Consider the following 25,208-nt stretch of genomic DNA (forward strand, 5'->3'; position numbering starts at 1 on the left):
AAAAAAAATAGCAGAATTCTGATATTGAATCAGTGGCGCTAATTCTCTTCCTTAACTCCTGGAGATAAGAAAAGAAAAAAGATCTATATTCTCAAGACATTGTCTCTGTCTTTATTCCGGTGTTTGTCAAGYTAATATAAAATGATTCTTGTTATAAAGTRTACCATGATATGTGGYTTCAGTTGCATGTGTCTGTTGGTTTTTGTCTCCTCAGGTCTCAGTCTGGTGGTGGGTTTGGTTTTATACATTTCCAGTATTAATGACGAAGTGATGAATCGACCCAGAGAGCCAGARCAGTTTTTTCACTACCACTACGGCTGGTCCTTTGCCTTCGCTGCCTCCTCCTTCCTGCTCAAAGAGGTAATTCAAGAAACACTCATGTATGCACACACATATTTCTATCGCATGCAGTTGCAAAGTTACTTAGTTGCTAATCCTCCATCTAGATAAACACATGGCAGAAGCATTTAGGAGCTGTGTTACTATTTTGTCTGCAAACGTTGCAGCTGCAGCACACACGCACACACACACGGCTGGAAAATTCAACTGAACACATTAGACCCTTTTAGCCAGTTAAGTTACTCAAATATATGCTGATGCTTAGGATTTATAGAGTCAGTATGCATATTACAGACACACACATACACACACACACATAGATTATATAGGATCTGGCTGTTAAAYAAACACAGTTCAGATTAACACACTCATTTAAGACGACACACACACATAAATGCACGCACGCTCACTAGACGTATTCAGCCAAACACACGTTTGAAAGTGGAGCTCGTCATTCCGCTCACATCAATATTCATAAATGTTAATAGCTGGAATACTTGAGGCCAGCAGCTCTGTTGCAGCAGCACTTTGCATCAGAAAATTCCTCGCTGGCGGAGGCGGGGGGTTCTCTGCTACACTCACTCTTTCATCCTTCAATCTTCTCATTTTTAGATCTTTCCTCCTCCTCCTTCTCCATCATCTCTTTTTCATCTTGCCTGTCGGCCTTTCTTTTCAGTCTGGTCTTGTCTTTGGATGTCCTTTACTTTTATCTTGTCTCTTCTGTCTTCTTTAATCTTCATTGTTTTAATCTTCTTTTGTCTCAACCCTGTTCTGTTTTTCTTCTCTTTCCTCCTCTTTTCCTCACCTCGTCCTCTTTCCTTCACTGCTTTTGCTGCATCCCCTTTATGTCACTCTGACATCTTTTTTAAATTTGTTATCATTTCACATTAGTTCCTTTTGTCCTTTTCTTCCACCAAATGTAATTGTTTTTACATTTGCACTTCTTCCYATTTTCCAACTTAAGTCTTTTCTCTATTTATTTCTACCCTTTAGGCAAATGTTCACATTTTTTTCGATTTTGTTTCAAGAAAAATGACATTTTTTTAAAGCTTTCAATCTTTTGATAATTCCCTGTTGTCATTTAATGTTTTGTATTTCTTTTCTTTTCTTTACCCATCTCATTTAATCATCCACATTTCCTTTATCTTTGTTATTTTTGATCTTTTTTTGTACATATTTCTGTTGAATTCCTAAGCAGTTTTTCACACACAAGCTTTATCTCCAACACATCCTCTCTAACTTTAATCAGCATTCAAGTTTGTACATGTTTTTGTAGTCATGATGTTGTGGATGAATAGTGAATGAGCTGAGGAAGCTCAGTGAAAGCCCAAGTGAAAACATGAATACATTTTGGGGTAATTGCGCATTCCACCCTGCAGCTCTGAGGCCTTTTTGTCAACTCTTTGCAAAATTATGTCTGATTTATTCATCTTTTCCTCTCCTGATGGCTGTTTGAAATCTTGCAATTTACGAATAAGGATGCTGCAGGTTCTGTTAGTTCAAAAATTACCYGAGTATTATTTCTCATTTTCTACTACCTGTGGCAATACAGACGCTATTATGAAATAAAAGGWAGAGTCCGCTTTTTCCTTTTGTCAATTTCGGTTTTCCGAAACAATTTCCTGACAGCCTAAAATCCCTATGGACTCAGCGAAGATAGTCCTGCTATTGCTGTCTGTTATTGGACTGAGACCATTAATACATGATTGTGATTGGACTCCTGCTGAAGAATGCTAAACGGAAAKCCAATTTTATATGAAAGACTCAATTTGCAGATGTAATAAATACATGTTCTGGTTTCTGGGCTAACATTTTGTTGCCTCCCTGATTATCTTCTTCAACTTTCAATAACTTTGTTAATAACCGATGGAAGTCAGCTACAAATCTAAAGATAATCTTGCCGGAACATTTTAGCTAAACCATAAAGCGGAATTTTATACTTTATGCTTTTTAGTGTAGTCAGATAAGTTCCTGCTAAGATTTGGTTTATTTTTGTTGCAAAGAAGCAAAAAATAATATCAAACAATKGTATGCAGGAAACGACACATTATGTCCCAACAGAATGGATGTAGAAGGTGTAACATTAAACAATACGGTTTGGTTACTAAAAGCTTTTATAAACAGTTACATTCCAGTTGGTGTTTTGAAAGGATTCATCTGGTTTTAGATCATATTTGTTTTATTGTYTGTACTCCATTTATGTAGTATATGAACTGCACTTATGCAGCACCTTTCTAGTCTTTGAACCACTCATACTCATTTTAGACTTGTGTAACACTTATTCAAACTAATAAAATTCACTTCTCAATCCAGAATATCGCTACTCAAGTTGATGTTCTGTGGCTAATTAAATGTCAACATGTGGTGGGGGAAAGCTTGAATCTAACTTTCTAGTTGCCAGCTGACTGCTCTTCCTCTCTTGGGCCAGAGGTTGTTGATACAACTGAATCACGAGTTGAAATCCAGCGGGAACACAAATAAAAAGGACCTAAATGTTGGATTTATATATTTTCCTTAACTGGAGCCTTAATCTTTCTTGTGCAAACTGAAATACCCCGATTGGTCTATTTAAATTTGAAGATTAATATATTCTAAAAAATATCTGGGGTTTTGAACTATGCTTCTCCATTTAGGTTTCTCTATGTTCAAATAGCAAACGACTGTTTAGATTTAAATGACCAAACCAGTTTTACATSAAACTCTGCAGTTACCTGTGATATGTCTGTCTGGAATGTCAATTTCGGGGGTGGGGAAATAGGCAGCATTTATAGTTAATTTAAAAGAAAATGACTACTTGCCCATCTTCGTCTACATCCACAGAAGATAAAATAAACCTTTTTATGTAACTCCGTCTCCTTCTCAGGGTGCAGGAGTGATGTCTGTCTACCTCTTTATGAAGCGTTATGCAGAGGAGGAGCTCTACCGCCCCCATCCAGCACTCTACCGCCCCCGTATGTCTGACTGCAGCGACTACAGTGGCCAGTTCCTTCATCCAGACTCCTGGGCTCCACCACAGCGGGGCCGAAGTCCCTCTGACGTCTCCTCTGACATCTCCATCCAGCTCAACCAGACCCCGCCGCCTCAGCAAACCCTAAAGGGCGGCAGTAGCTCCCAGGCAACGCCTTCTTCTTCCGGACCTTCATCAGCTGCCAGCTACCAGCTCCATCCTGCGTCTTCCTCCTCCACATCCTCCTCATATCCKCACCCCCTTCACCCAGGTGCCACCTCTACCCTGACTAGGGTGCCACATGCTCTCGCCCACTCGCAATCACATCCCCATTCGAGCGGGCCCCCACCTCAGTCCCTGCCGATGGTAGCACCTCCCTCTGCCGTGCCTCCTCCTCACTACCACACACACACACGAATGAGTGCCTCACCATGCTAGGCTGGGTGAGCATGGAGTGGGGTGGGGGGTGGGATACAGCTGGGGTTGATACACCAGGTGGGGGTTGGGGGGCTTGCCTGTGTTATAGCTCCTAAGGCACTCACCAGATGCACACAAACGCTAATCCTGCTCCCTTAAAGTGTGTGGGAGGAAGGATACAGCAGAGCAACTGAACGAAGGAGGTTCAAGGAGCAGAAAAGAAAAAGGGGAGAGGAGGAAAAAAAAAGGAGGGAAGGGTGGAAGAAAAGCAGGTGGGCGAAAGGATGAGTCACTGTAATGCTGAGCCTGAGATGAAGACAGACGCTTAACAAAACTTTAACATGCTGGGAGGGGAACACGCGATGGGAGGAGAGAGGAATATGATGATTAGTAGCAACAAGACACTCATGGGGTTTTCTGATGAATACATTCATCATCATGAACTTGATACAAAGGCAACAGCGTGAAGCAGCAAACAACTTAGGGAAGAAAAACACTGACAACGCTGAGTACTGTGGAAACAACAATTGATCAACATAAAATGTATAATTTAAGCATTTTATTATTTGAGTAACCAGATAAGAYTTGATATATAGCATGGTGGGATAGTTTTCTGACTTGTACATTTCATAATAAATGCTGGTGAATATKTTTCATCCCTGATAKTGATCTCAGTTATTTGGGACYCAGTCATTCATCAGCCCTGAACATTTGAACAGTCTTTCATATTCAAAACTCATTAGTTTTAAATAAATAACYCATTTTATCAACATTTATTTTTCAGTATAGACTCTGTAATAACTCAGAACAATATCAATGGCCTAACTACRYTTTTGTMAGAAATGTRGCCGACATAAAGACACARACATTAGACCTACAAAGTCTACTTTAATATGAGTTTCTTCTTGGTTAATTTAGACACCYTTGATCAGAGACATGATTATCTGATCAATATTTCCCTAACTTTTTTATTAAAAATGTTTGTGGTGAAAAATATATTTACCTATCAACAATAAAACTGTCATTTGAAAATATGAGAAGAGTTTTTTTTATTTATTTCTGTTTTGCTAAATGTTGACAAGACTGCTTTCCCAGCATCTTGATAACATAAAAGAAGAAAGTAAACATGATCCGCGTTGCTTTCACCTTTTGCCTTTGTATCATGACCTACATTATGAGGGGTTAACTGTACATGCATAGAGAGTTTTACGCCTGATAGCTTCTTGTATAGATTCTTCTTCTAAATTTTTGCCAAAACAAGAAAATCTAAACCCAATCAAAACTTGTTGGGTGGTAGCATTAATGGATAGTTTTTGTACTTAAAGAAAAAAATAAAAACTTTGGGAATGAATGTGCTGCAATTTCTGGAATGAAACTAAATATGTAACTCAGAGACTTTCTGTGGATCTGGATAGCTGGGGAGCCTCCGTAGAATCGAAGGCTTCAGTGATTTGCATGAAATGTGGAAATCACTAATGGTAAAATCGAGATAAAGGACATTTAACAATCAGTTAAGGTAACTATTTTAAGGACATATTATGATTAATTGCATTTGAATCCATTTGAGTGACATTGTACTTCTCAGATTGGTAGATTTCAACRAAGTTTGATAAGAAGCAGAAAGTTTATAGAAGAAATGAACAGAATTACTGGAAGTGCACTTTGAGTAACTCAAACTTGTTGGGGAGCAAACTGGAAACTTGTGTTTATTTCTTGTGGTGTTTTACTAATGTGACAACTACTATAGTCATAAGTTCAATGCTGAAAAGTGATTCAAAACCAGTGAAAACAAAGTTTTGCTGGTTAAAGAAGTGCAAATATGTGCTACTTTACAATTCAAATCCCACATTTTAATTTGTCTCYGATCTGAATTGATCTTGTTTCACAGTAACTGCAGTGATTGCTTGTTTTTGTAGCCGAGTAGCAATCATGCTTAAAATAAGCCATTGTTTTTAGCATTTTTAGATTTATGGGGAAAAACTATATGCTTACAAGCTGTGATACTATGATAAAAAAAAGAAACATTTAGCCGATGCAGTGTTAAGAATATTTTATGATTCTTTGTTATGTAGCTATTAGATAAGAAATGATTTAGCTGMTGATGAGAAATTTTGAATATATTTTGCAGATGTATTTTTTATTTTGAACTGCTAAGAGTTGAGCATCCATGCTTATGAATACTCACATGCAATCATAGTACACAWAAGCTGACCATAGAGATCTCTGCAAAAATCCAAACAAAGTGTTTATTTTGAAAACACTGCAGCAGAGAAAGGAAGCTTTAAAAGATATTTATTTTTATTTTAACTTTTGTTAAAAGCTTTATTTTTTTTTTTTTATGAGGCTGTGATTTGGTGTAAAGGTTCACTCTGCAATYAACCCAGGCTGAATTATGTAAGAGTTGGTGGACATCTTGAGTCAGTTATATTAGACTCAATTGATACCTATTGAAAACATTTTTTATTTAAATGAGCTGCTTTGTTGCATAACTTTATTTTTTGTCATGCCTGAAAGTGTACCATTTGCAGTGTTTTGTTAACTTTGAACTCAATAAACTTTTGCCTTGCTCTAGACTTCCCTTTGCCTATTTGTTAATGATGCTGATTTTTAATGAACACACTCAAATCAGAATAGTTGTGAAGCATCACTGCTGTGCTTAACTAAGAATTATTTATCCAGCGATAACATATGAAAAAAATGTTTCGCTTTTTATTGCAAGGCAAAAACAGCTGCTGAAAATGAAAAAAGTGATTAATAAAATCCTCTTATATTCTTATTAGTCATTTTTATTATTCCTTGTGATGGTTTATGTGTTAGTAAATAAGAAAAATGGAAAAAACCTTCATTCATATAGTGTCAAGAGAAAAACACCTTTGTTTCWGAGTTTCTTGGAACCAAGACCATTGCCCATAAATTTGGGCCCTCTAGGAAAGAAAGGGTTAAAAATGATCAAGGTGCCACAAAACTTTGTGTTGTGAAAAAAAACAAAAAACATTTTTGAATAATTATAGTATAGTAAATGATTCATAACGTCTTAGACATCTAAATCGAAGGAATAATCTAACAGGCTGCCATTCTCATTGTTTTATCTGACTCCARCATCCATTCAGCCATTTGCTCTGCCAAGCTAGTTGAGAATGTATCTTGTAATTAATCCAGTACTGACAAACATTTGACACGACTCTGTGGGCAAGAAATGTACCAGAACAAAGAACATGTCAATAAAACAGCATTTTTTATACCATTATTCAGAGCCCTAAAAATTAAATGCACTGTGTTGCATCATTGTTAAAGTGTGACTCAGTCATTGCAAAACACATTTGCTTTACAATTTTTTTTGATGATTTGTTTGCAGATTATTAAGTGAAAATGAAACCCATTATTTTTTTTTCTGTGGTGTGTTTCACAATGCCAGATCTGAGTGCTTCATTAGAACTGTGCTGCCGAATTCTCGTTTTGTACAAGGAAGACGTAAACAGCAGAKAAGAATATTTTTCTCTTAATATGCACCTTTTTTGCCCATGGTGATGTATTTCAACATGCTTGGCTCCAGACTTCCTTTTACCTTATTTATTAATGCCCATTTGATATATGTTRAAATACATATGCAGGTTTGGTGTCCTTYGCAGTCTTTCATCCTTACTGTCATGATTTGAGGTGAGATGAGAGGACRCAGGCAGACCCASGTAAAGTGATGATGAACRGTGGTTTTAATGATAAATAGAAATGAAATCCAACAATGGSWGCACAAGGAACTGGCAGACGACATTTGATGAACACAAGGAAACAGACTGGTAAACACGACGAGGATCTGACAAGAGACAAAGACAACAGGTGGACTTAAATACACGAGAAGGGTGATCAGGAAACTAGACACAGCTGGGATCAATCAACAGGGAGGACAGGACAGAGACTCACAGGGAAACAGGACTAAACACAGAAAATCTCAAAATAACTACACAGAAAACACAGATCACAACACTTTCAACTTCCATTTGAACCAGGGTTTCAACTTTACTGAAGATTAGCTTGAGTCAGAACAATAGTTTGACCTGATGATGGAAGATGTCAGTCCTTTGTGGTCTTAAATACTTTTCTGATAAAATTACTTATCGGTTTGTTTCGCATGTCTTCCTAGTAMTGCAAAAAATCTCTGCTCCAGGCTTCTTTTGAACAACTTTATCACTATTATTATCAGTGGTAGATTTTAACTCACCTGACACTAATTATAAAGTTCAAAACTTCCTCTTAGAAGTTGAGGTCGCTTCTGCCTGCGACTGATTTAATGCTGTCTGTGCCATTGAGCTCACAGCTGCACTTTTAATTTGAGCAGCAGGAACAGACTGTTCTCATCTGAGGAGGGAAAGTTGCAGRCATTTTGGGGGAGACAGATTTGGGCAGCTGGTCTGTCCTAATTTGTGCAAGTTATTTAAAACAAACTTAGCTGCAATGAGAACGGTGGATTTAAATAATTCAAGATGCCAGCACAGTAATGTGARGTAATCAGAAAGACAAACTTATGGGTGAGCAGGTTATGTTTATCCATTACAAAGAACATCTAAGGCTTCCCCAGAATCACCTTGTTTGGTTTGCCTTAACCATGGATTTAAAAAATAGTCCATAGAACAAGATGTAGCTGAGGTTCTGTCAAACTGAGACACTCAAACTATCAGCTGCTCTCCAATAAATCTTGCATTACACATCTTAAAACATCTTAGTTTTAAGAATCGAACAAGAATAGTGTTACATTTTATTTGGTTTTGGCATAGATAACAAAAAAATTAAACAGTTTAAATGTTACATTTAAGATTTTAAGGAACCAACAAGTTCGCTTTGTAAAAATATAAACAATAACATTTGTTGTTTTATTTCTATATTGCTACAAGTTCAAATTGTGCTCAAGGAAGGTTTGTTGATCTCGGGTAATAAAAAACTACTTTCCATGACTGTTTTAGTTGTAGCCAATTAAACCTGACCCTCTCTGGCAATGCTGCCTGCATGGAAAAATAATAAGTTAAAGTTTTTGTTATGGGTCATTGAGCACCTGCACACTTTGAACAATTGTTTTTCTGTTTTTCATACCTGCTGTAAAAACCTCATTTCCACCCACAAGTTCTCGTTTTGTTTGTTTATTTTACTGAATGAAAACAAAAAAGCCACATGTGAAAAGTATTCAACACTTTAAACCTAATAATTAGTTGTGCCCTCTGTGCACATTTGACAGGAGAAACTTCCATAAAGCGTTTGGAATAAACTGCATGGAGTCTTTGCACTAAGCCAGGTTTTACAATCCACATCATGCACAGGCATTTTCTATAAATTCATGCATTTTAGTGTCTGTTTTAACTGTTAAATCACAAGAGAAATAAAAATGGTCCCATCAATGTTTTGTTCCGATTAGCACAAACCTGCTTAAGAAAGTGGATGATTGCATCTTTAGTTCCAAATTAAGGGCCGTATACAAACTGCTCTGGGTCCAGCGAGACTGCTACTTATTTACTTAAGTGGGTCTTTAACAAGTTCTCTGCGGCTTTCCTAATTTAGCTTGTTAAGGCAACTGGTAAYGTAATTATGAAGAGCAAATTACACAAAACATTTAAACAGAAATACTGTATACGGAAATATATSAGACATTTTGATTAAAGCAAAGTATGGAATTCAGTTTTCCTCAACAAATACATTCATATTTAATAAAATATACATTCTGTTGAGGCTATTTTACCAGAGAAAAAGTATAAGGGTTAAAATGACAACCTATGGGTAGGTTTGGAATAAACTTATCATTAAACCCAAATGTCCACATTAAGGAATAAAACGATTCCAGCCTGAGATTTGAACCCAACTACCATCTGCCCCACCATTTTACCCTGGATCTATAAAAATGCTTGTGACAAAATGTGAAACGGTCAAAGAAGCATCATTGTCTTTGAAATGTCTGYTTTCCACTCAGCTCATACAAGGTTGCTTTCTTGGTCCTTTCAGAAAAAAATGATTTGTGTTGTGAAGTAACTCTACATCTGCTATTCACATCAAACAACTTAACATCCCATGCTGCGGTGGTGCAGCTACCTCTCATGTGGGTTTAAGATGCCCTGTGGCTTTGGCAACAGCTTGTAAGAAGAAAATGAAAACCAAAAAAAGCAGTAAAACCTGACCTCCCGCCAGAGCTGACGGGGTTTTTCTCTCCAGGAAAAATGTTGAAATGCAGGATGGAAGTTCAGGGTGAAAAGCAGCTGTTCTGCTGGAATGCCCTTGGGAAAGCTGTCAAATCTCTACTTGATGTCTYGGCTTTGAAAAATTCACATTGTGCAGTTCAAAGTACGATCCAGGGCTAAGTCCTTGTGATTAAGCTATCGCACCAACAGGAAGAAAGTTGGATGGATGAGGCATGCCAAGATGCTGTGACCGCAGCACAAATGACTCACAAGTCTGTCATCTCTCCTGTGAATGTTCATTCCTCATCTTCAGTGAGGAATCAAACATGTCCACGACAGAAATCCCTGTGTTTGGGCAGCCAGTGTCAACATCTAAGCTTCTCTGTGTGCGAACACAGTTTACACTGTAATTTTTCTTTAATCTCAACAAAATCCTCTCAGTTGTTACATCCATCGCTTTATTTCCCCCGTCTCAGCACTACACGCTAACAAACACACACACACACACGCGCACACACACGCACACACACGCACACACACACGCACACACACGCACACACCCCTACACACACACACACACATGCACACTTGCCAGCTTCACCATAGACTTTGGAATTCACTGTTGCCATGGCAATGGACTAGAGCACGCTCTCTTGCATCGCTTGTTCTTTTTTTTGCTTTCTCTCTCTCCTTCTCTCTCTTTGTGGAGGCAAACCAGCTTCTCTTATTTACAAGGTGGCTTGATTTTGCTGTTCGCTACAGGTTACAGGTTTTGGATATTTGCTGTTTTTTTAACTGACAAAGAAATCATTTTAGACTGAGAAAGGCTTGTATTCACAGGGAATGCTTTTGCACAGAAGCATCCCCTGGTTTTCATACTCATTTCTCATCTGTTAATCGAATTCACCGCCCACCTCATCTCATCTTCTTTCTTTCAGTGTTTGCTTTCTTCACTTTATATTCCCCGTCCTTTGGTTCTGTTCATCTCTCTCTCTCTCTCTCTTTTGTCTTTTCTGGCAGTCTCTCTCATTTGCTCCCTCCTCACYCCACCTTCCCAACGCCACCTCCTTCTTGCCTCTCTCAGTTGCAGAAGATGACTGCCATGGCAATTCAATAAGAGGAGCGGACAGCGAGTGAAGCACCCACCACTTGCTAAGAACAAGCGAAGGAGTGCCCAAAATAAAAAAGAAAAAAAAAGAAGAAAAACAGAGAAAACTAAAAAGAAAAGAGATCGCAAAAGAAGTAGGAAGGGCTCAAATTCGAGGAAGTGGCAGTGAAAAGAGAGAAGGAGAAAGGGGAGAGAAAGCAAAGGATAAACGGTGGATGGAGGCGGTTCGGACCGGGGTTACGAAGCTCTCTTCACTGACGAAGAAGAAGAACAGCAGCAGCAACAGCAGCAGCAGGGGGGACAGGAGATGGAGACGAAAGGAAGAAGCATGCCCCCAGGTAATACACTTGCATACGCATGTGCTTTTGCATACAACCTACATACATCTGGATTTGTGTAGGTACACATATGACTCATGCATCTGAATTTAAACAGATAAATAGACGCACATGACTTACTGCCATTCAGGAAACGACCCGCATATCCACATTCACACCGGCTCTCACCTTAAGGTGCAGATGTGTCCAGAGGTCTGGTTTCAGCTTTGGTACATATGATAGCTGTGATCTGGTACAGAAAGCTGAGGTTTTGGTCATGTTTGGGTCAGAAATGGATCAAGTGACGGATCTTGGTTAGGTAATACAGTTTAACACAGAGAGCAATTACAGTTACATAAGTGATAGTTCTTTTAGTTGAATTTTTATTTGAGTTGTCTTTAGATGCATGTTCTCAACCTGCCGCAGCTTTGGTTGGTTAAATCCCCTAAATTGCTTCTAATTTGACCCAATCAGAATCAAGTGCAGCCAGGAAGAATCCATAGCTCTGCTGTGATCTCTTGTTGCACACAGTTAATTGTAGACATTTCATTTTTCCACATGAAAACAAGTGTTTCATTACAGCATCATGCAATATCTAACACCTTAAAAAATATGTATTTACATTTTTTTGTTTTGATTTGATCCTTTGATTGTCTGTTTTTACTCCTGCTTATTTGAATTAGACCAATTAGAACATGCATCCACAATTTAAGAAACCTGCATTTCAAAACAGTTACTGTTTAGTTAGGTGAGATGTAATGTCATCAGTTTTAAAGAGGTTTTAAATAACCAGTTTAAATGTGAGCAGACGTATGGGAAGCCTGTTGCTGCCACATTGACTTGTCGGGGCCAACATGGCAGCAGGTTGAGCAGAGAAAGAAAAACAACAAGACAAGTTTCAATTATACAGAAGTTATTTATTGGATGGATGGACTTTTAAAATACAAACAATACAAGGGTACCTTGTATTGTTTGTAAGATGAAAATGTTAAGTGTTTAGATGAACAAACAACTTCTAATGAACTTGATTGAGCTTCTTCACCTTAGTTCTCACTTCATGTTGCTGCAGTAACAAACCCCAGGGCTCAGAAATATTATCTTGTTCTTAATGTATCTTAAGTCGTCTGTCACAGTTATAGATATAATTTTTTTATTATTTTCTGCATTTTATTCTACGTTTTTGAAAACTTAAATCTGAGACAGAAATTATTATTTTTTTTTTATAAGGATGAATGAATAATTGAATGGAAGATAATGTGTATAGGAGGTGAAACAGCTTTTGAGTTTCAGTTTTTACTTCCTGCACAATAGTTAGAATGATGAATACATCTATGTTTTCCTTTCCTCTTCCTATGTCTGTTGACTTCTAAAGTAAAGAATACTGTACTTTGTTCATACTGTACTTTTCCCTTTTTCTCTCTCATTTATCATAATTTTTGACTGATTTGTTATTGGATTTTGTTTTCCTTTGATATTCCAGCTATAATTCCAAACAAAATTTCCAAGAGATTTTAAATAAGTTTATGTTTGTTCGACACATTTTTTTGTTGAAAGGAAAAGATCATAAAATCAGTCTCTGTGGAGAAACTCGTTTTTAAATATTAGGTGCTTTTACAAGACCTTCACTCATTTAACAAAACATCTTCAAATGAATTGTTGAACATATAAAACCTTTTAAAAACATTAAAGGAAAAATAAAAACTAAATGCATTTTTAACTGTTTTGGATTTTATTTCAGCTCAGTTTAAAATAATTATGCCATAAATATGAACCATGATATGGTAATTACAGTATGTCTGTACTTGATACTTAAAACAAAGTGCATCAGAGAACATTGTGAGTTTTATTATTTTACACAAAAATACCTTGGTATATTTTTCAGCTTTGTTGCCTTTAATGAACAGGACAAAAAATCTGAATTTTCAGTATTCGACCTGCCAGGCTCTGGGCAGAATCAGTTACTGTATAATGGACCAATGTTGATCAATGACTGATTGACTGGTGCTTCGCTCATCATAACCATAACTTAACTGGTAAACAGGATTCTTGAAAATATAAGTTTTTCATTTAAAGGTTCCAGCCAGGACATAATTACTAATCTACACACTTAATATATCTATTAGAACATTTTCTTCCAACACTCCATGTAATAAATTACAAACAACTACCAACATTTGTAACTGTCCTGCATCCACAATTGCAATTTTCACATCTTGCTCAAGCGATGTGGACATTTTGTTTCCAGCTGGCTGCACCTGCCAACGTTTCTTCACAGCTTTGGGCTGTATATGCTGTGTTTTGATTAAAAACTACTCGAGTGTGCTTACACAGAATGTAGCGAAGGAGTCAACGCCATCAGCAGGTCCCACCAGTCCCCCACAGTGGGCCCATCAGGGACAGTAGATCTGTTTATGCATCAAAAGCTAACAGTTTAATTTACAAATAGAGGCAAACAACTGAAAGCTAATGGCTATTGTTTAAGGCTTTTTAAGGTTTCCCATCCTTTCTAGAGAAAAAAATAAAATAGAAGCTTTTGATCGCTTCAAGTTTGCTCATTACACAAAACTTGATATATTTTCCACAAGGATAATTAAAACAGTGTCAAACTCATTTACTTAAATTGCAATGCTGAATAAATTAATGACAACATTGAATCTAAAGCGTCATAAGAAAAAAGATCAGGATAGACAATGGAGTGGGTTGTTAAATATATTTGCAAGAGAGACGAGCCTCTTCTGGTTCTAAGTAAAGGTCAATAGTTACCTGATGCTTTTCTAAACAACTTATTTTCTCCCACTTGACGTTTTATCAGCAGGTGGTTTTTATTAACATTCAGCACTGAGTTTTTAGCTAAAGGTGGGTGAGAGAAAAATAGCTGAATGTAAATCAATATAARTAGTCATCTCTGTTTATTGCATTTTTGGGTATCAAACTGAAAAATGAAAAAATACCTTCTGATGCTTTTCCCTTTTTTGTATTAGACGTCAGTTTCCTTCCACGCCCTGCGATGGTTTGGTGGGAACGAGGCATCCAGGTGCTGTTGACCACTATGGGGGCCTTTGCGGCATTTGCTCTCATGACGGTGGCCATCGGCACAGATTACTGGCTGTATGCCCGCGCATTCATCTGCAACAGCACAGCCAACTCTTCCCAGGAGGATTCCTCCAGCAACAAGGACAAGAAAGACCCCGGGGCTCTCACCCACTCTGGCCTCTGGAGGATTTGCTGCCTTGAAGGTACAGCTGGTTTCAGCGTGTAAAATAACTGTCTGGTGTGATAAGTATGTATTTTTATGTATTTAGCAGCTGAGTGGGAAGAATGAGGGACTTTTTGAGATGAGTGTGCTCATCAGAGTAATCAGACATGACATAAATAGGTGTACAATCACAGACATACTACAAACAGCACCCGTGTGGTCATGGTAAAGGATTMATCAAATCATGGTCATTTTGTTGCTGCCACTTTTCATGGCTGGAGAAAACCCACCAAGCATTGACTATTTAGTATTACCACATGTTTCATAGCACCAAATTAGATCTTGCTTACAGAAGCACTCAGGCCTTAAAGTCGCAGTCTCCATGCTTTTTGACATCAAAGTGCTGCTAAAATGTTTTTGTTTCTTGTTTTGTTTCTTAATGTTTTAGGAAATTTCAAAAAATTTTGAAAAATCCTTAAATTCTCTAAATATTTTCAGGGGATCTGTTTCTTGACATAACATATGAAAGACTTTAGATTGCTAATTAATGTCCATGCCTTCATGTTCTTTGCTCACTCTGTGGGCTTTGGACCCAAAAAACATAGTAATTTTGAGAAAATACTGCAAAAGCTCACAGCCAGAAACAAAATCCCTCTAATGTGTTTAGCAGAACAAAGAGCGAACGATACAGGGACATTTGCATAAATTAGGAACTATTGCTATGCATCCTCTGTTTTAACATTGTACACCTTCCTCACGCTGTCCATGGTGCTGAAGAAGCAAACTGCTTTGCATGGAACTAAGTTATTTCTGCTTCTGCATCTATTGAGTAATAACCTGCCAATACAAGTAATAATAATTAAAATTTTCATTCAGTGCTTGTCTTGCCAGATTTGACAAAACAGTCACCTGTTTACATTGCCCTCAAAAATTGGATTCCCTTTTGGATTTATTTGATATTTTAGTCAACATTTTTAAAGTAAATTGTGTCTGTAATCTGTGATCTCTTCTAAAAATATGCTGTTGTAGTGTCAAAATGTTTTTGTTTCTTGGTAGATTTTTTTATAGGTGCTGCTGAAGCCTTAGCCTTTGGAAACATGGGATGTTTTTGACTCTTTAACTACAATGTTAGGTAAATTCATATTTTGACTTTGATGATTTTTATGCAAGATTTTGACTCCAACCTGTACAAAATTGCACCCATTTGGATGCAAATGGATTTAAGCAATTAGGTGATGTCTGTTTGTGTAATTAGGTTGGTGTGGCCTATGATCAACGTCATATGTCAAAATTTCCCTAATTACGGTACTAAGCAAGATATATTCCTCGGGTAAAGTGGACCAAGTAGGATTTAACTGGTTCTGAAAATTGTAAAAATGTCCTTCAGAGGGACTAATAATCTCATAATAACGAAAATATTGTGTGTGAGTACAGAACCATTAAACATTGTTTCAAAGAGTCAAAAGCACTCAAAGAAATGTGGTCAGAAAAAAAGACACAAAATGAACTGCCAATGAACTTGAGACGGATAAAAAGTGAAGATACCAGAAACCCTAAAGTGCAGTCATAACTGCAATCTACCTGAAGTACCCAGATGTACGATGTGTTCAGCAGTCAGAGACAGAGGCTTAGAATGGAGGGCTGAAACTCAACCACCACTGACTAAACTGTATGCTGAAATAATTGAAGACTGGTCAGGAAATTTCCAAAGAAACATTTTTCAAATGAGAATGGAGTGACTCTTGACAGGCCAGATGGATGAAAGTGTTATAACTGAAGAGGAAGTAGTTGGAAGATTTTGGGCAGAAGGTGGACTCAAAATAATCAGAATCTTATAAATAGACAACTCTGATTAGGCAGAACAATGCTGCATTGAATAAACTGGGTGGCTTCTCAGAAAAAGACTTCAAAGATGAAAGAAAAATGATATTGTTTCCTTCTCACCTGGCGTTAATCATTGTGGTCCCTCCTTAAACATTAGAAGCAAAGAAACTGACAGACTATAAATTTAACCCTTCTGTTGTTGAAAATATGGATAGTTATATTATTGACTGGTTTTATCTTTATGTCAGAAAAGTTTATTTGTTAATTTTGAGTTGTTTGTTCATTGTTTTCCTTTTAAAAATATTCAAATCAACAAGTGAGATAAAAATATTTCCCCTTTTCTTCCACTTGCGTAATAATTGTCCATACTGTTGATTGTCCAGTAATTGTGCTCATATAGCTGTTCTCCCACAAAAACAAAGATCTCACTTCTGCTTGCTTAAATATGCAACTATAAGGCTCATAGTTGCATATTCTTGCAACTCTTGGATTGATTGCAGGCATTCATGAGTAGATATTTTAGAATAAAAAGAATCCTCAAAAATACAGCTTTGTACAAAGTGTACTTCCATATCCTTCATCATTGTCTCTTCCTCATCCTCCCCTCTGTGTTGTGTTCAGGCTTGAAGAGAGGTGTGTGTTCCCAGATCAATCATTTTCCCGACGACGCAGACTATGACCAAGATGCTGCAGAGTATCTGCTTCGTGAGTAACGCTTACAAAATGCATCATAAATTCACACAAAAAAATGCATCGAGACATAAATAACAGTTCAGTGGCGTACCCACACACAGCACAGCGAACAGCACACACACATAAATGTTTCAATTGCGCAACGACACAAAAAGGACCAGAATGGGGGTGGGGGGCGGACACCGATGCACGGATGTCAGATTCAAGCAAAGTGTTGCTGAAGGTGTGTGTGCGTGTGTGTGTGTGTGTGTCTGCAGGGTTTATGGATGCACAGGTGCATGGGTCTTTGAGTCTGGGGGTGTACGCAAGGCTGTGGTTTTCACAGATGGATTGAAAGAACGGTCTTCACTGATAGATTATTTTTAGCCAGGATTTATTGTGTTTCAACATCCATTTCTCTATTGTAAGTGCAGATCCATTTTACACCACCATTAACCTTTTACTTTGCGAGGTATGTATTGCATTTATGTTATGTGAAAGTTGATATTTCTGGGAAGGCAGCTGGGAGGCTGGTGTGTTTTAGTTTACTAAACTGAATAAACTATTATGTCCAGAGCACCTGTCACATTGTTGCATAGTTATTTTGATTTACTTAAGTATGTAATGAAAAAACACATTTTTATCTTCTTTCAATCCAAAAAGCAAAAGTAAGGTAAAAGTAAAACATTTATAATTTAAGCAATATTCAAGAGAACCTTATGAACATGTAGTTTTTATTCTTGTAAACATCAGGAAGCTTGTAGATTGCTATTTTAATTAGATGAGCTCCTTGAACGACGTTTTCATATGCTGAACTGAACATCTGCTACATTTGGCCCAAACGTACTTATTTAAGGCTGCAGTATTATGTTTACATTTTTTTAAATAAAGAAAAACAACAAAAATGAATAAATGAAAACAAATCAGAATTACAATTTTCTTAATTTTCTTTACCCTCATTTGTTTAAACAAAAATGAGAGTTATCTTCCCGTGTCCTAAGAGTTTAAGTTACCGGTCCAAAAGGTAACGATGTGTGGTCTTATCCACTGGCCACTCAACATCAAGTCATCTTACCCTTTTAGCAGAAAAAAGTGTGAAATGTTGAAGCTTTGACCTCTGACAGCTTCTTTGAATTACATTCAGAAATCTTCTCTGAATACAGAAAATGTTCATTGATAACATTTAGAGAGGCACATGATGCTTTCATTCAGACATTAATACATTTTTTACTTTCATGCAATCAATTAAACTGTCAGGAACTGGCCATCAACATGAAACCATAGCAGTCTGGCAAATGGAAGGTTGTGAGTTTGACTACAAATTTATTTCACCTACGTTTATCTAGACCTGGTCAAGACACTTAACCTTAATTTCCCCTTTAACTGGGTGTCATTCGTGAACATTGTGTGACTGTCAGTTAATTTTAAAGAAGATATGTCAGATGTATGCTAGAGGATGCAAGTTAAGTCCATTTACAATTTCATCTCAAGTTACATAAGTTTAAAATGACAAATTCTGCTGCATATCAGGATTATATCTGAAATGGAACAATTTAGCATTTTAATCCTCTCTAATGTCTCCTGATAATTAACATTTTAAAGGATGAGATAATGTAATGCTCAGTTTCCAGAGACTGAGAGCTGGATTTTGAGTTTTTTGGTTATTTGGTCGACAGTAAAGGAAAAACTCTGTTAATGTTTTAAGTTTCAAAGGGAGAGCTTTTCCACAACAGCAGAATTATGTTTTATGATTTAAAAAAATGTAGTGCTGATCTTTTGGGAGAAAAAGTACCATCAGTAGTGGATCCTGTCAAAAACTGTCTGAAACAATAATGTGTCCATTGCCGTCTGCAGGTGTGGTTAGAGCTTCCAGTATCTTTCCAATCCTCAGTGCCATATTGCTCCTGTTGGGCGGAGTGTGTGTTGCTTCCAGCGGCTTCTACAAGAGCAAAAGGAACATTATTCTCGGAGGAGGAATTCTTTTTGTAGCAGCAGGTAAGACTGGAGCTTTACTGCAGGTGTTTTTCTACTGTGAGACATTAGTGAGATCAATACATTTACAACAAAATCCATATTGACATTCTTACTACGCCTGCCTTTTTCCAACTGAAAAAGTTGTGCAGTGTGTCAACTTGCAGAGTCCCATAAAGCTGAGCACGATTTGTGCGACAGGAGCACATCAATTTTTTGTCTATCTCTCTAGGGCTTAGCAACATCATTGGCGTGATAGTATACATCTCTGCAGCTCTCAGCGACATTTCTCCAAAGAAAGACGAGGATAAGAAGTGGCACTACTCTTACGGCTGGTCATTTTACTTTGGCGGTCTGTCCTTCATCCTGGCTGAGATGGTTGGAGTCCTGGCTGTCAACATCTACATTGAGAAGAACAAGGAGCTGCGCTGTCGCTCTCGCACTGACCTCTTCAAGAGCACCACGCATGCCATGCTGCGTCTGCCCAGCTACCGCTTCAGGCGGCGCTCCCGCTCCAGCTCCCGCTCCACCGACCCGCCCCGTTCACAGGAGACCTCCCCCGTTGGAGCGTCCAAGACCTTCACTCTTCCTCCGTCTGCTCCTCCCTTCTCTGTTGCCACTCTGCCCAACCCACACCACAGCAGCAGTGGCGGGAGTGGTGGAGGTGGTGGTGGTGACATCTCCATGTACACCCTGTCAAGGGACTCCAAGCTGGGGAGCCTGGGAGGAGGAGCCCCACCTCTCTACGGCACGGTGGACCGGGCCACGCTTTATCAGCTTCACAATTACTTCCCGAAAGATTCCAGCGGCAGCAGCGGAGGCGCGGGCGGAGGGGCGGTGATAAGCAGTGGTACGCTCCCATCTCACTCTAAGTCCAACTTGGCAGCTGCAGCAGCTGCTGCTAACGCTGCGCCACTGAATACCTCCACCGCAGCTGCGGCCCCGGCCCAGGCAGCCCCAATCTCAACAGCCACAATGGAGCGAGACAGGGGCAACGTTGGAACCCTGGACCGGCTGACAGCCAAAAGGGACAGGGATAGCAACTCCGACACACTTAACAGGAAAACAACACCTGTTTAAAGTGGAACCTCAGAGAGAAGGGCTGGAAGAGCCTCAAAAAGTATAAAAAGTTAGGGCTTAAAATGGGTGGGCAACATTTCAACAGTAAGGGTTGTTGTCCTTGAGTCTGGGAGTATCTAGCTGCCATAGATAGAATATCATAAACAGTCATAAAAAACCTAATACTCTGTGGACATTGATGACAACTGCCTGCCTTAAAACCATCGAAACATTCAAGTCAGTGTTTTTTACTTTTGTTTTCTCTTTTACTAAACCAGTTGTGCAAATCTGATAAAATAACCCCAGAGACAGAAGAGAACAGTTTATACCTTTAATTGCCCTGGTATGAATCTGTAGAGTTTACTCATGTAATGTCCCATCTGGCTTTTATAATGTCCGTAAGAGTCCAGAAACACTCAAAGATGACCAATAATAAGACATGCCAAGATGATACAAGCCATAGTTTTGTCACATGTCTGTTCAAAGGAACAGAATGTCACAAATTATTGCCACGTTTAGAGTTTTTCAGGGACCAATTCTAGATCCTAAGTAGCTGCTTGACCTCTGGTCCACAGAGTAACACTTCACTCACATCTAACCCAGTGTTAATGTCACACAAGGGAGCAGTGTGACTCACTACAAGACCATTTATTTTTAATGACATGTTAGATAAATAAATGTGTCCAGGACAGACTTCAAGCTTCACTTTGAATAGTTCTGTACTCTCTGTCACTCTGCGTCTGCCTTGCTAAAGCATTTCTACTCAATTTCTTTGTTTATAGTCACAAACTTTAATGTATTTTATTGGAATTGTGAAGTGAAGCCAAATTATGCATCTGTGGGGGAATTCCCCAATATGGCTTTTAAAGAATGTTACGCCAATGAAAATCTAAAACTTATTCGTACTAAACAAAAATCCAGCGATGTTAACTTCCTTCAGAATTCGCCTAATTACTGAATAATTTGTGAAACTTAATGTCAATGCACCTTTTCTATGCAGGCTTCACGCATATATAGGGAGATATTGCTGAGCAACTTGCTATTATGACCCCCAGTTTCACCATCAGACAGGTCAGGGTTCATGTCGAACATTTCAGTTCCCTTTTCAGTCCATCATCTGAAATAGAAACAGAACAACTACAAAGTTGTCACGACATGGAAAAAGCAGCCATGACCCATGGTAACTCTGGAATAACACAAAGTCGACCTTTATTGAAAAGGTGCAAGAAAAATCAAAGCTTTCTTAGGACATGTTTATGGCAAATTTGAAGGAAGGTTGTGTTTAGGTGAGACCAAAAATGACTTAAATCCAAAACACTATAGCTACAAATCAATATGCCACATCATCACTGCCCACATAAATATTATGGTATCAGGATGATGCTTTTAAATTATTTTCAATACCAAATCAAGCCATACTTTTAAGATTTGTCTTTGAAAACTGGAGTTAAATCATTTTAATTTCACCATTATGCATAACCATGTATTTATTAATTACTCCAAATCTGAGTAAAATGCAATACAGTTTGTGACTGGATGTGACAAAATGCAAAACTAGTTCAAGAGGTATGAGGACTCCTGACCTTATAAACAAACAACATAACCTAATATTCATTTATTTATTGTTTAAACAAGAGACTGTTAAAAGTGCATGTATGCCCAAACTGAGACTGAACTTAGATTACTAGTTTTCCAGTGTCTGTCAAGTATTTCATCTTTTCTTGTGAAACATCAGGATATCCAAGATATTGTATAGGTAAAGTTAGGGCAGGTATCAGCTGTGGAAAAGTATATTTTTTGAAACGATCAGCTGAAGTTTCTCAGTTAGGGAATGATCATAATTGCAGCTATAAGTGCAATGAAAATTAATTGCAGATCACAAGTGAGCAGCTGCACTTTTGACTCTGCTCATAAATTATGGTCACGGTGTGTCATCAGGAAGCCTCAGAGTCAAAGGAAGTTTTATTCTCATAGAGAGAATGTTGTGCACATATATGATATTTAATTGGTTTAAATGTTTTAGGGCATTTTATGACTGCTTATGACAATAATTAGATACTGGAGGCTCAAAGGCAGCATCTGTTGAATGTTCTTGCTAAGGGCTGAAAAAGCAAGCAACAGGCTGGGGTTGGGATCAATTTACACTCAGGGGGTGAAATTTTATTTAGAGTCAAAGGTTAAAAATTACAGTCATCTGTTGCTCTGTACAAAATATTGACTTATTCAAACAATCTGTGTAACAATAGTATCTAGCACATCACTAAATAGGGGAATTGCAAGAAGTTAGTCAAATTTCAGGTGAAGCACATCCTACAGGGTATTTTTAAGATGGTATACTAAATAGTTAAAATCTGAAAAATACATTTCTGATTTGATTTCCCAGACATTCAGCATTAGACTCTTAGATTGTTGTAAGTTCCAGACTGATGTACAGAAATCTGAATGCAGTTTGAACTGAACACATTAGCCCAACTCTTGCTATGAAGAAGGAAGAGAAAAAGAGCCTCTGCTCCAATTCCTCTCCCCTCTGTCTTTCTATAGCTATAACTATATACTGTTTAACAAAATAGAACAATAAATGTATTATAAAATAGTAGAAAAAAAATCCACACATACAAAAACACACAAAGTCTGTAAATGGTAAACTTTGAGTTTTGACATCATTAGTGGACATGAGGAGTGACGACCATCTCTGGGTTACAGGAGATTGTAACTCTGAGTGTTGCCATCATGTTCTTGGTGTTTTTATGATCATGCTGGTTGTTGCAGGGTATTTATACATTTAGATGACATTGTTTTTATTTTATTTTCACAATCATCTTCATTTCTTTTCTCCTGCTGTTGGAATCAAAAGTTGTAGTGTCACATCAAAACTGGTGCATAAAAAGAGGACGGTTAGTGAGTCTACATATTCTGTTTTTATTAAATATCTTTATTGTTGTCTTTGCATTTGTTTATGCTGGGAGAGGTAAATGAGCATTTATGCTCCACATCTGCAATGCTCTGCTACGACCTAACGCGCTCGGACTGGGCACTGCCCAGTTCAGCCTCTGTGGCTGACTGGTTAACAGCTAACCTGGGTCAACTCGGGGTCACGTGCCATGCTCAAGAGCACATCTATATGTTGTTTTAGAAAAGTGTTTACTTATTTTTTTCTTCAAACGATCTATTGTTCTAATAAATCCATGATAATAAATGGACAAATTTTAGTGCACTTTTTTTCAAAACTATTATGCTTTTTTAATACCTAATATTATTTTACTGAAAGTATAACACTTTGCTTTACTTCTATGTTTTATGCTATGGGTTTGACTTTTTAAAAATGTATTGGATTATTTTTTATCAAATATTAGGATTGGTTTTGTTCTCTATTTATAATTTGTCTTCAATAATTCCTGTTAAATGTCTATTGTATCTTTTTTTATCTTTTCTGTCTTTCTTCCACTTTATTGTCATCATTTCCTCGTAGGAAATGCATAGATGTTTTACTTTTGAAACATAACCAACGTAGCCTAAAATCTGTGTTTTTTATTGTTCTAACTAGTGTATACCTGTAGGTGATAGAGTTTATATTAATATATTTATTTTGCTGGTGGTATGGATCAATATTCTTAATGTCATATTCTTTCAGAGTTCCAACTCTTTTATCTTGGGACTAAAAAGGTGACAGTGGTCCCTGCGACAGATATTTGGAAACCTTAGTGCTGGCAAAGTGAGCTGCCTGTAGTCTGTGTTGGTGATGCTAAATGTGTTCACACAGTAAACATTAAGTACAACAAGCTACATCTGTTATTGCTAAGGCACAAATGTGTGTAAATACTGAGATGTAGGCATGGGCTGGTAAATTTATCACTGTTTCTTGGTACTGTGGCATTTGTAAAAAAAAAAATGTTTAAATACATTTGTATAACATGATCCAATATCTTGTATGTAAAGCAGATAAGCACCAGTTATTACTGTTCCTGCCACAATAATACCATGTGTGGTGCTCCTATAGTTTTCTTCTTTCCTCTGTTGTCAAAAAGGAAAAATATGGTTGTCTTCTTTCAACCAAGAAAACACCCAGCAGCAGCTGATTGGCAGCAACAGGTATTGCTTTTTGCTGCACACAAGAGAAATTGCTTGTCATTCTGGCACTTTCTCTGGCACATTTCAAATTATAGAGAGTAATGACAATGTTTTGAAGCTAACATTTTAAACTTTGGTATTCCTTGATACCTGGTAGCCACCCCGTGCCTACTGACATGTGTCCTAAGCTTACATATGTTTTGTGACGTGTTTGTAATAACTTTGTCTGCTAGACATTGTTTTATTTTATTTCATGGTTTTGTACCAATGTTAAAGCCATTCTGAGGCCAATGTGAAAACCAAGTTCCTTTTCCAGCACTTTGGCTACTGACACAAGCCCAACTTGAAGCTCTTCAGAGAGAAAACTGAGATGGATTCAAGAAAGGAACACTAATGATAAAAGGAAGCAATACAATATACAGATTCTCTCTGGAAAAGACGACAAAATACAAGTATATACAAAATATAAATATATAGATATATTCAATAAAGATCTCTATGTATAATTTCTTATGTCCGGTGGATTATTTACAATAAATGGTTCTAGTAATGTTCAGCTGTCCAGGTTGAAAAATAAACACAGAAAAGCATGGAAACAACTGAAATTATATAATTTAAGAACAATGTTAAGACGGTAACCCCTCTGTTTATCTGTGAGAGCCCAGGTCAAGACATACATGAACACTGGACACAGGTGTGTGATTGGCTGAATATGTTAAACAATAGATTTGATGTTAAAGGTTTAATTGGCTGATTTCCATTATCATCTTTCTGCTTTGTGCAGCAGGAACAAGCACAACTGTGTTTGGTTTTGTTTTATTAAACTCCCATTACTCAACCCCCCAGTATGCAACAGCTAAGCACTGATTCAACACACTTTCATTTTTCTAACTTGCATCTGACTAACACAAATAACAATATTTGGCACTGAGGATCTGATTACGTCTACTCTTTCATGGAGCGTTTGTTGTATACAGTACTGTGTAATAATACAATAAAACTAAAATCATTGCCAACTTTATGTTGATTAATTTTGCATTTGCAAATTCTAATATAGTGTGAGAAGGTGCACTTCTTCAGATCATTTCAACAAACTTCTTCAATTAAACAGTTATTTCAGTGCTTTTATCAAACT

General features: G+C 37.6%; 2 protein-coding genes across 2 annotated transcripts in view; both read left to right on the top strand.

The window, feature by feature from the left end:
- LOC103472874 (voltage-dependent calcium channel gamma-7 subunit-like) overlaps window positions 1–6,276 on the top strand; it is a 29,223-nt gene extending 22,947 nt beyond the window's left edge. The window contains exons 4-5 of the mRNA XM_017307369.1: window positions 141–360; window positions 3,203–6,276. Of these exons, the coding sequence (XP_017162858.1) occupies window positions 141–360; window positions 3,203–3,724 (742 nt within the window). The 3' untranslated portion in view covers window positions 3,725–6,276. The remainder of the gene's footprint in view (window positions 1–140; window positions 361–3,202) is intronic.
- Window positions 6,277–10,547: 4,271 nt separating this feature from the next.
- LOC103472852 (voltage-dependent calcium channel gamma-4 subunit-like) lies at window positions 10,548–24,579 on the top strand. The gene is made up of 5 exons (XM_008422704.2): window positions 10,548–11,304; window positions 14,265–14,519; window positions 16,925–17,008; window positions 18,830–18,970; window positions 19,179–24,579. Exons 1-5 carry the CDS (start codon window positions 11,274–11,276, stop codon window positions 20,024–20,026), a joined length of 1,359 nt encoding a protein of 452 aa, XP_008420926.1. The 5' UTR covers window positions 10,548–11,273; the 3' UTR covers window positions 20,027–24,579.
- Window positions 24,580–25,208: the final 629 nt, after the last annotated feature.

The sequence above is a fragment of the Poecilia reticulata genome, linkage group LG11 (genome assembly GCF_000633615.1).
Source record: "Poecilia reticulata strain Guanapo linkage group LG11, Guppy_female_1.0+MT, whole genome shotgun sequence".
Lineage (NCBI taxonomy): Eukaryota > Metazoa > Chordata > Actinopteri > Cyprinodontiformes > Poeciliidae > Poecilia > Poecilia reticulata.

Excerpts from the sequence above, each read along its gene's own strand:
- LOC103472852 (XM_008422704.2), top strand. The coding sequence starts at position 11,274 with ATGGAGACGAAAGGAAGAAGCATGCCCCCAG. Across the intron at positions 14,520-16,924 it reads GAGGATTTGCTGCCTTGAAG|GCTTGAAGAGAGGTGTGTGT; the intron begins GTACAGCTGGTT and ends TGTTGTGTTCAG. Across the intron at positions 18,971-19,178 it reads AATTCTTTTTGTAGCAGCAG|GGCTTAGCAACATCATTGGC; the intron begins GTAAGACTGGAG and ends CTATCTCTCTAG.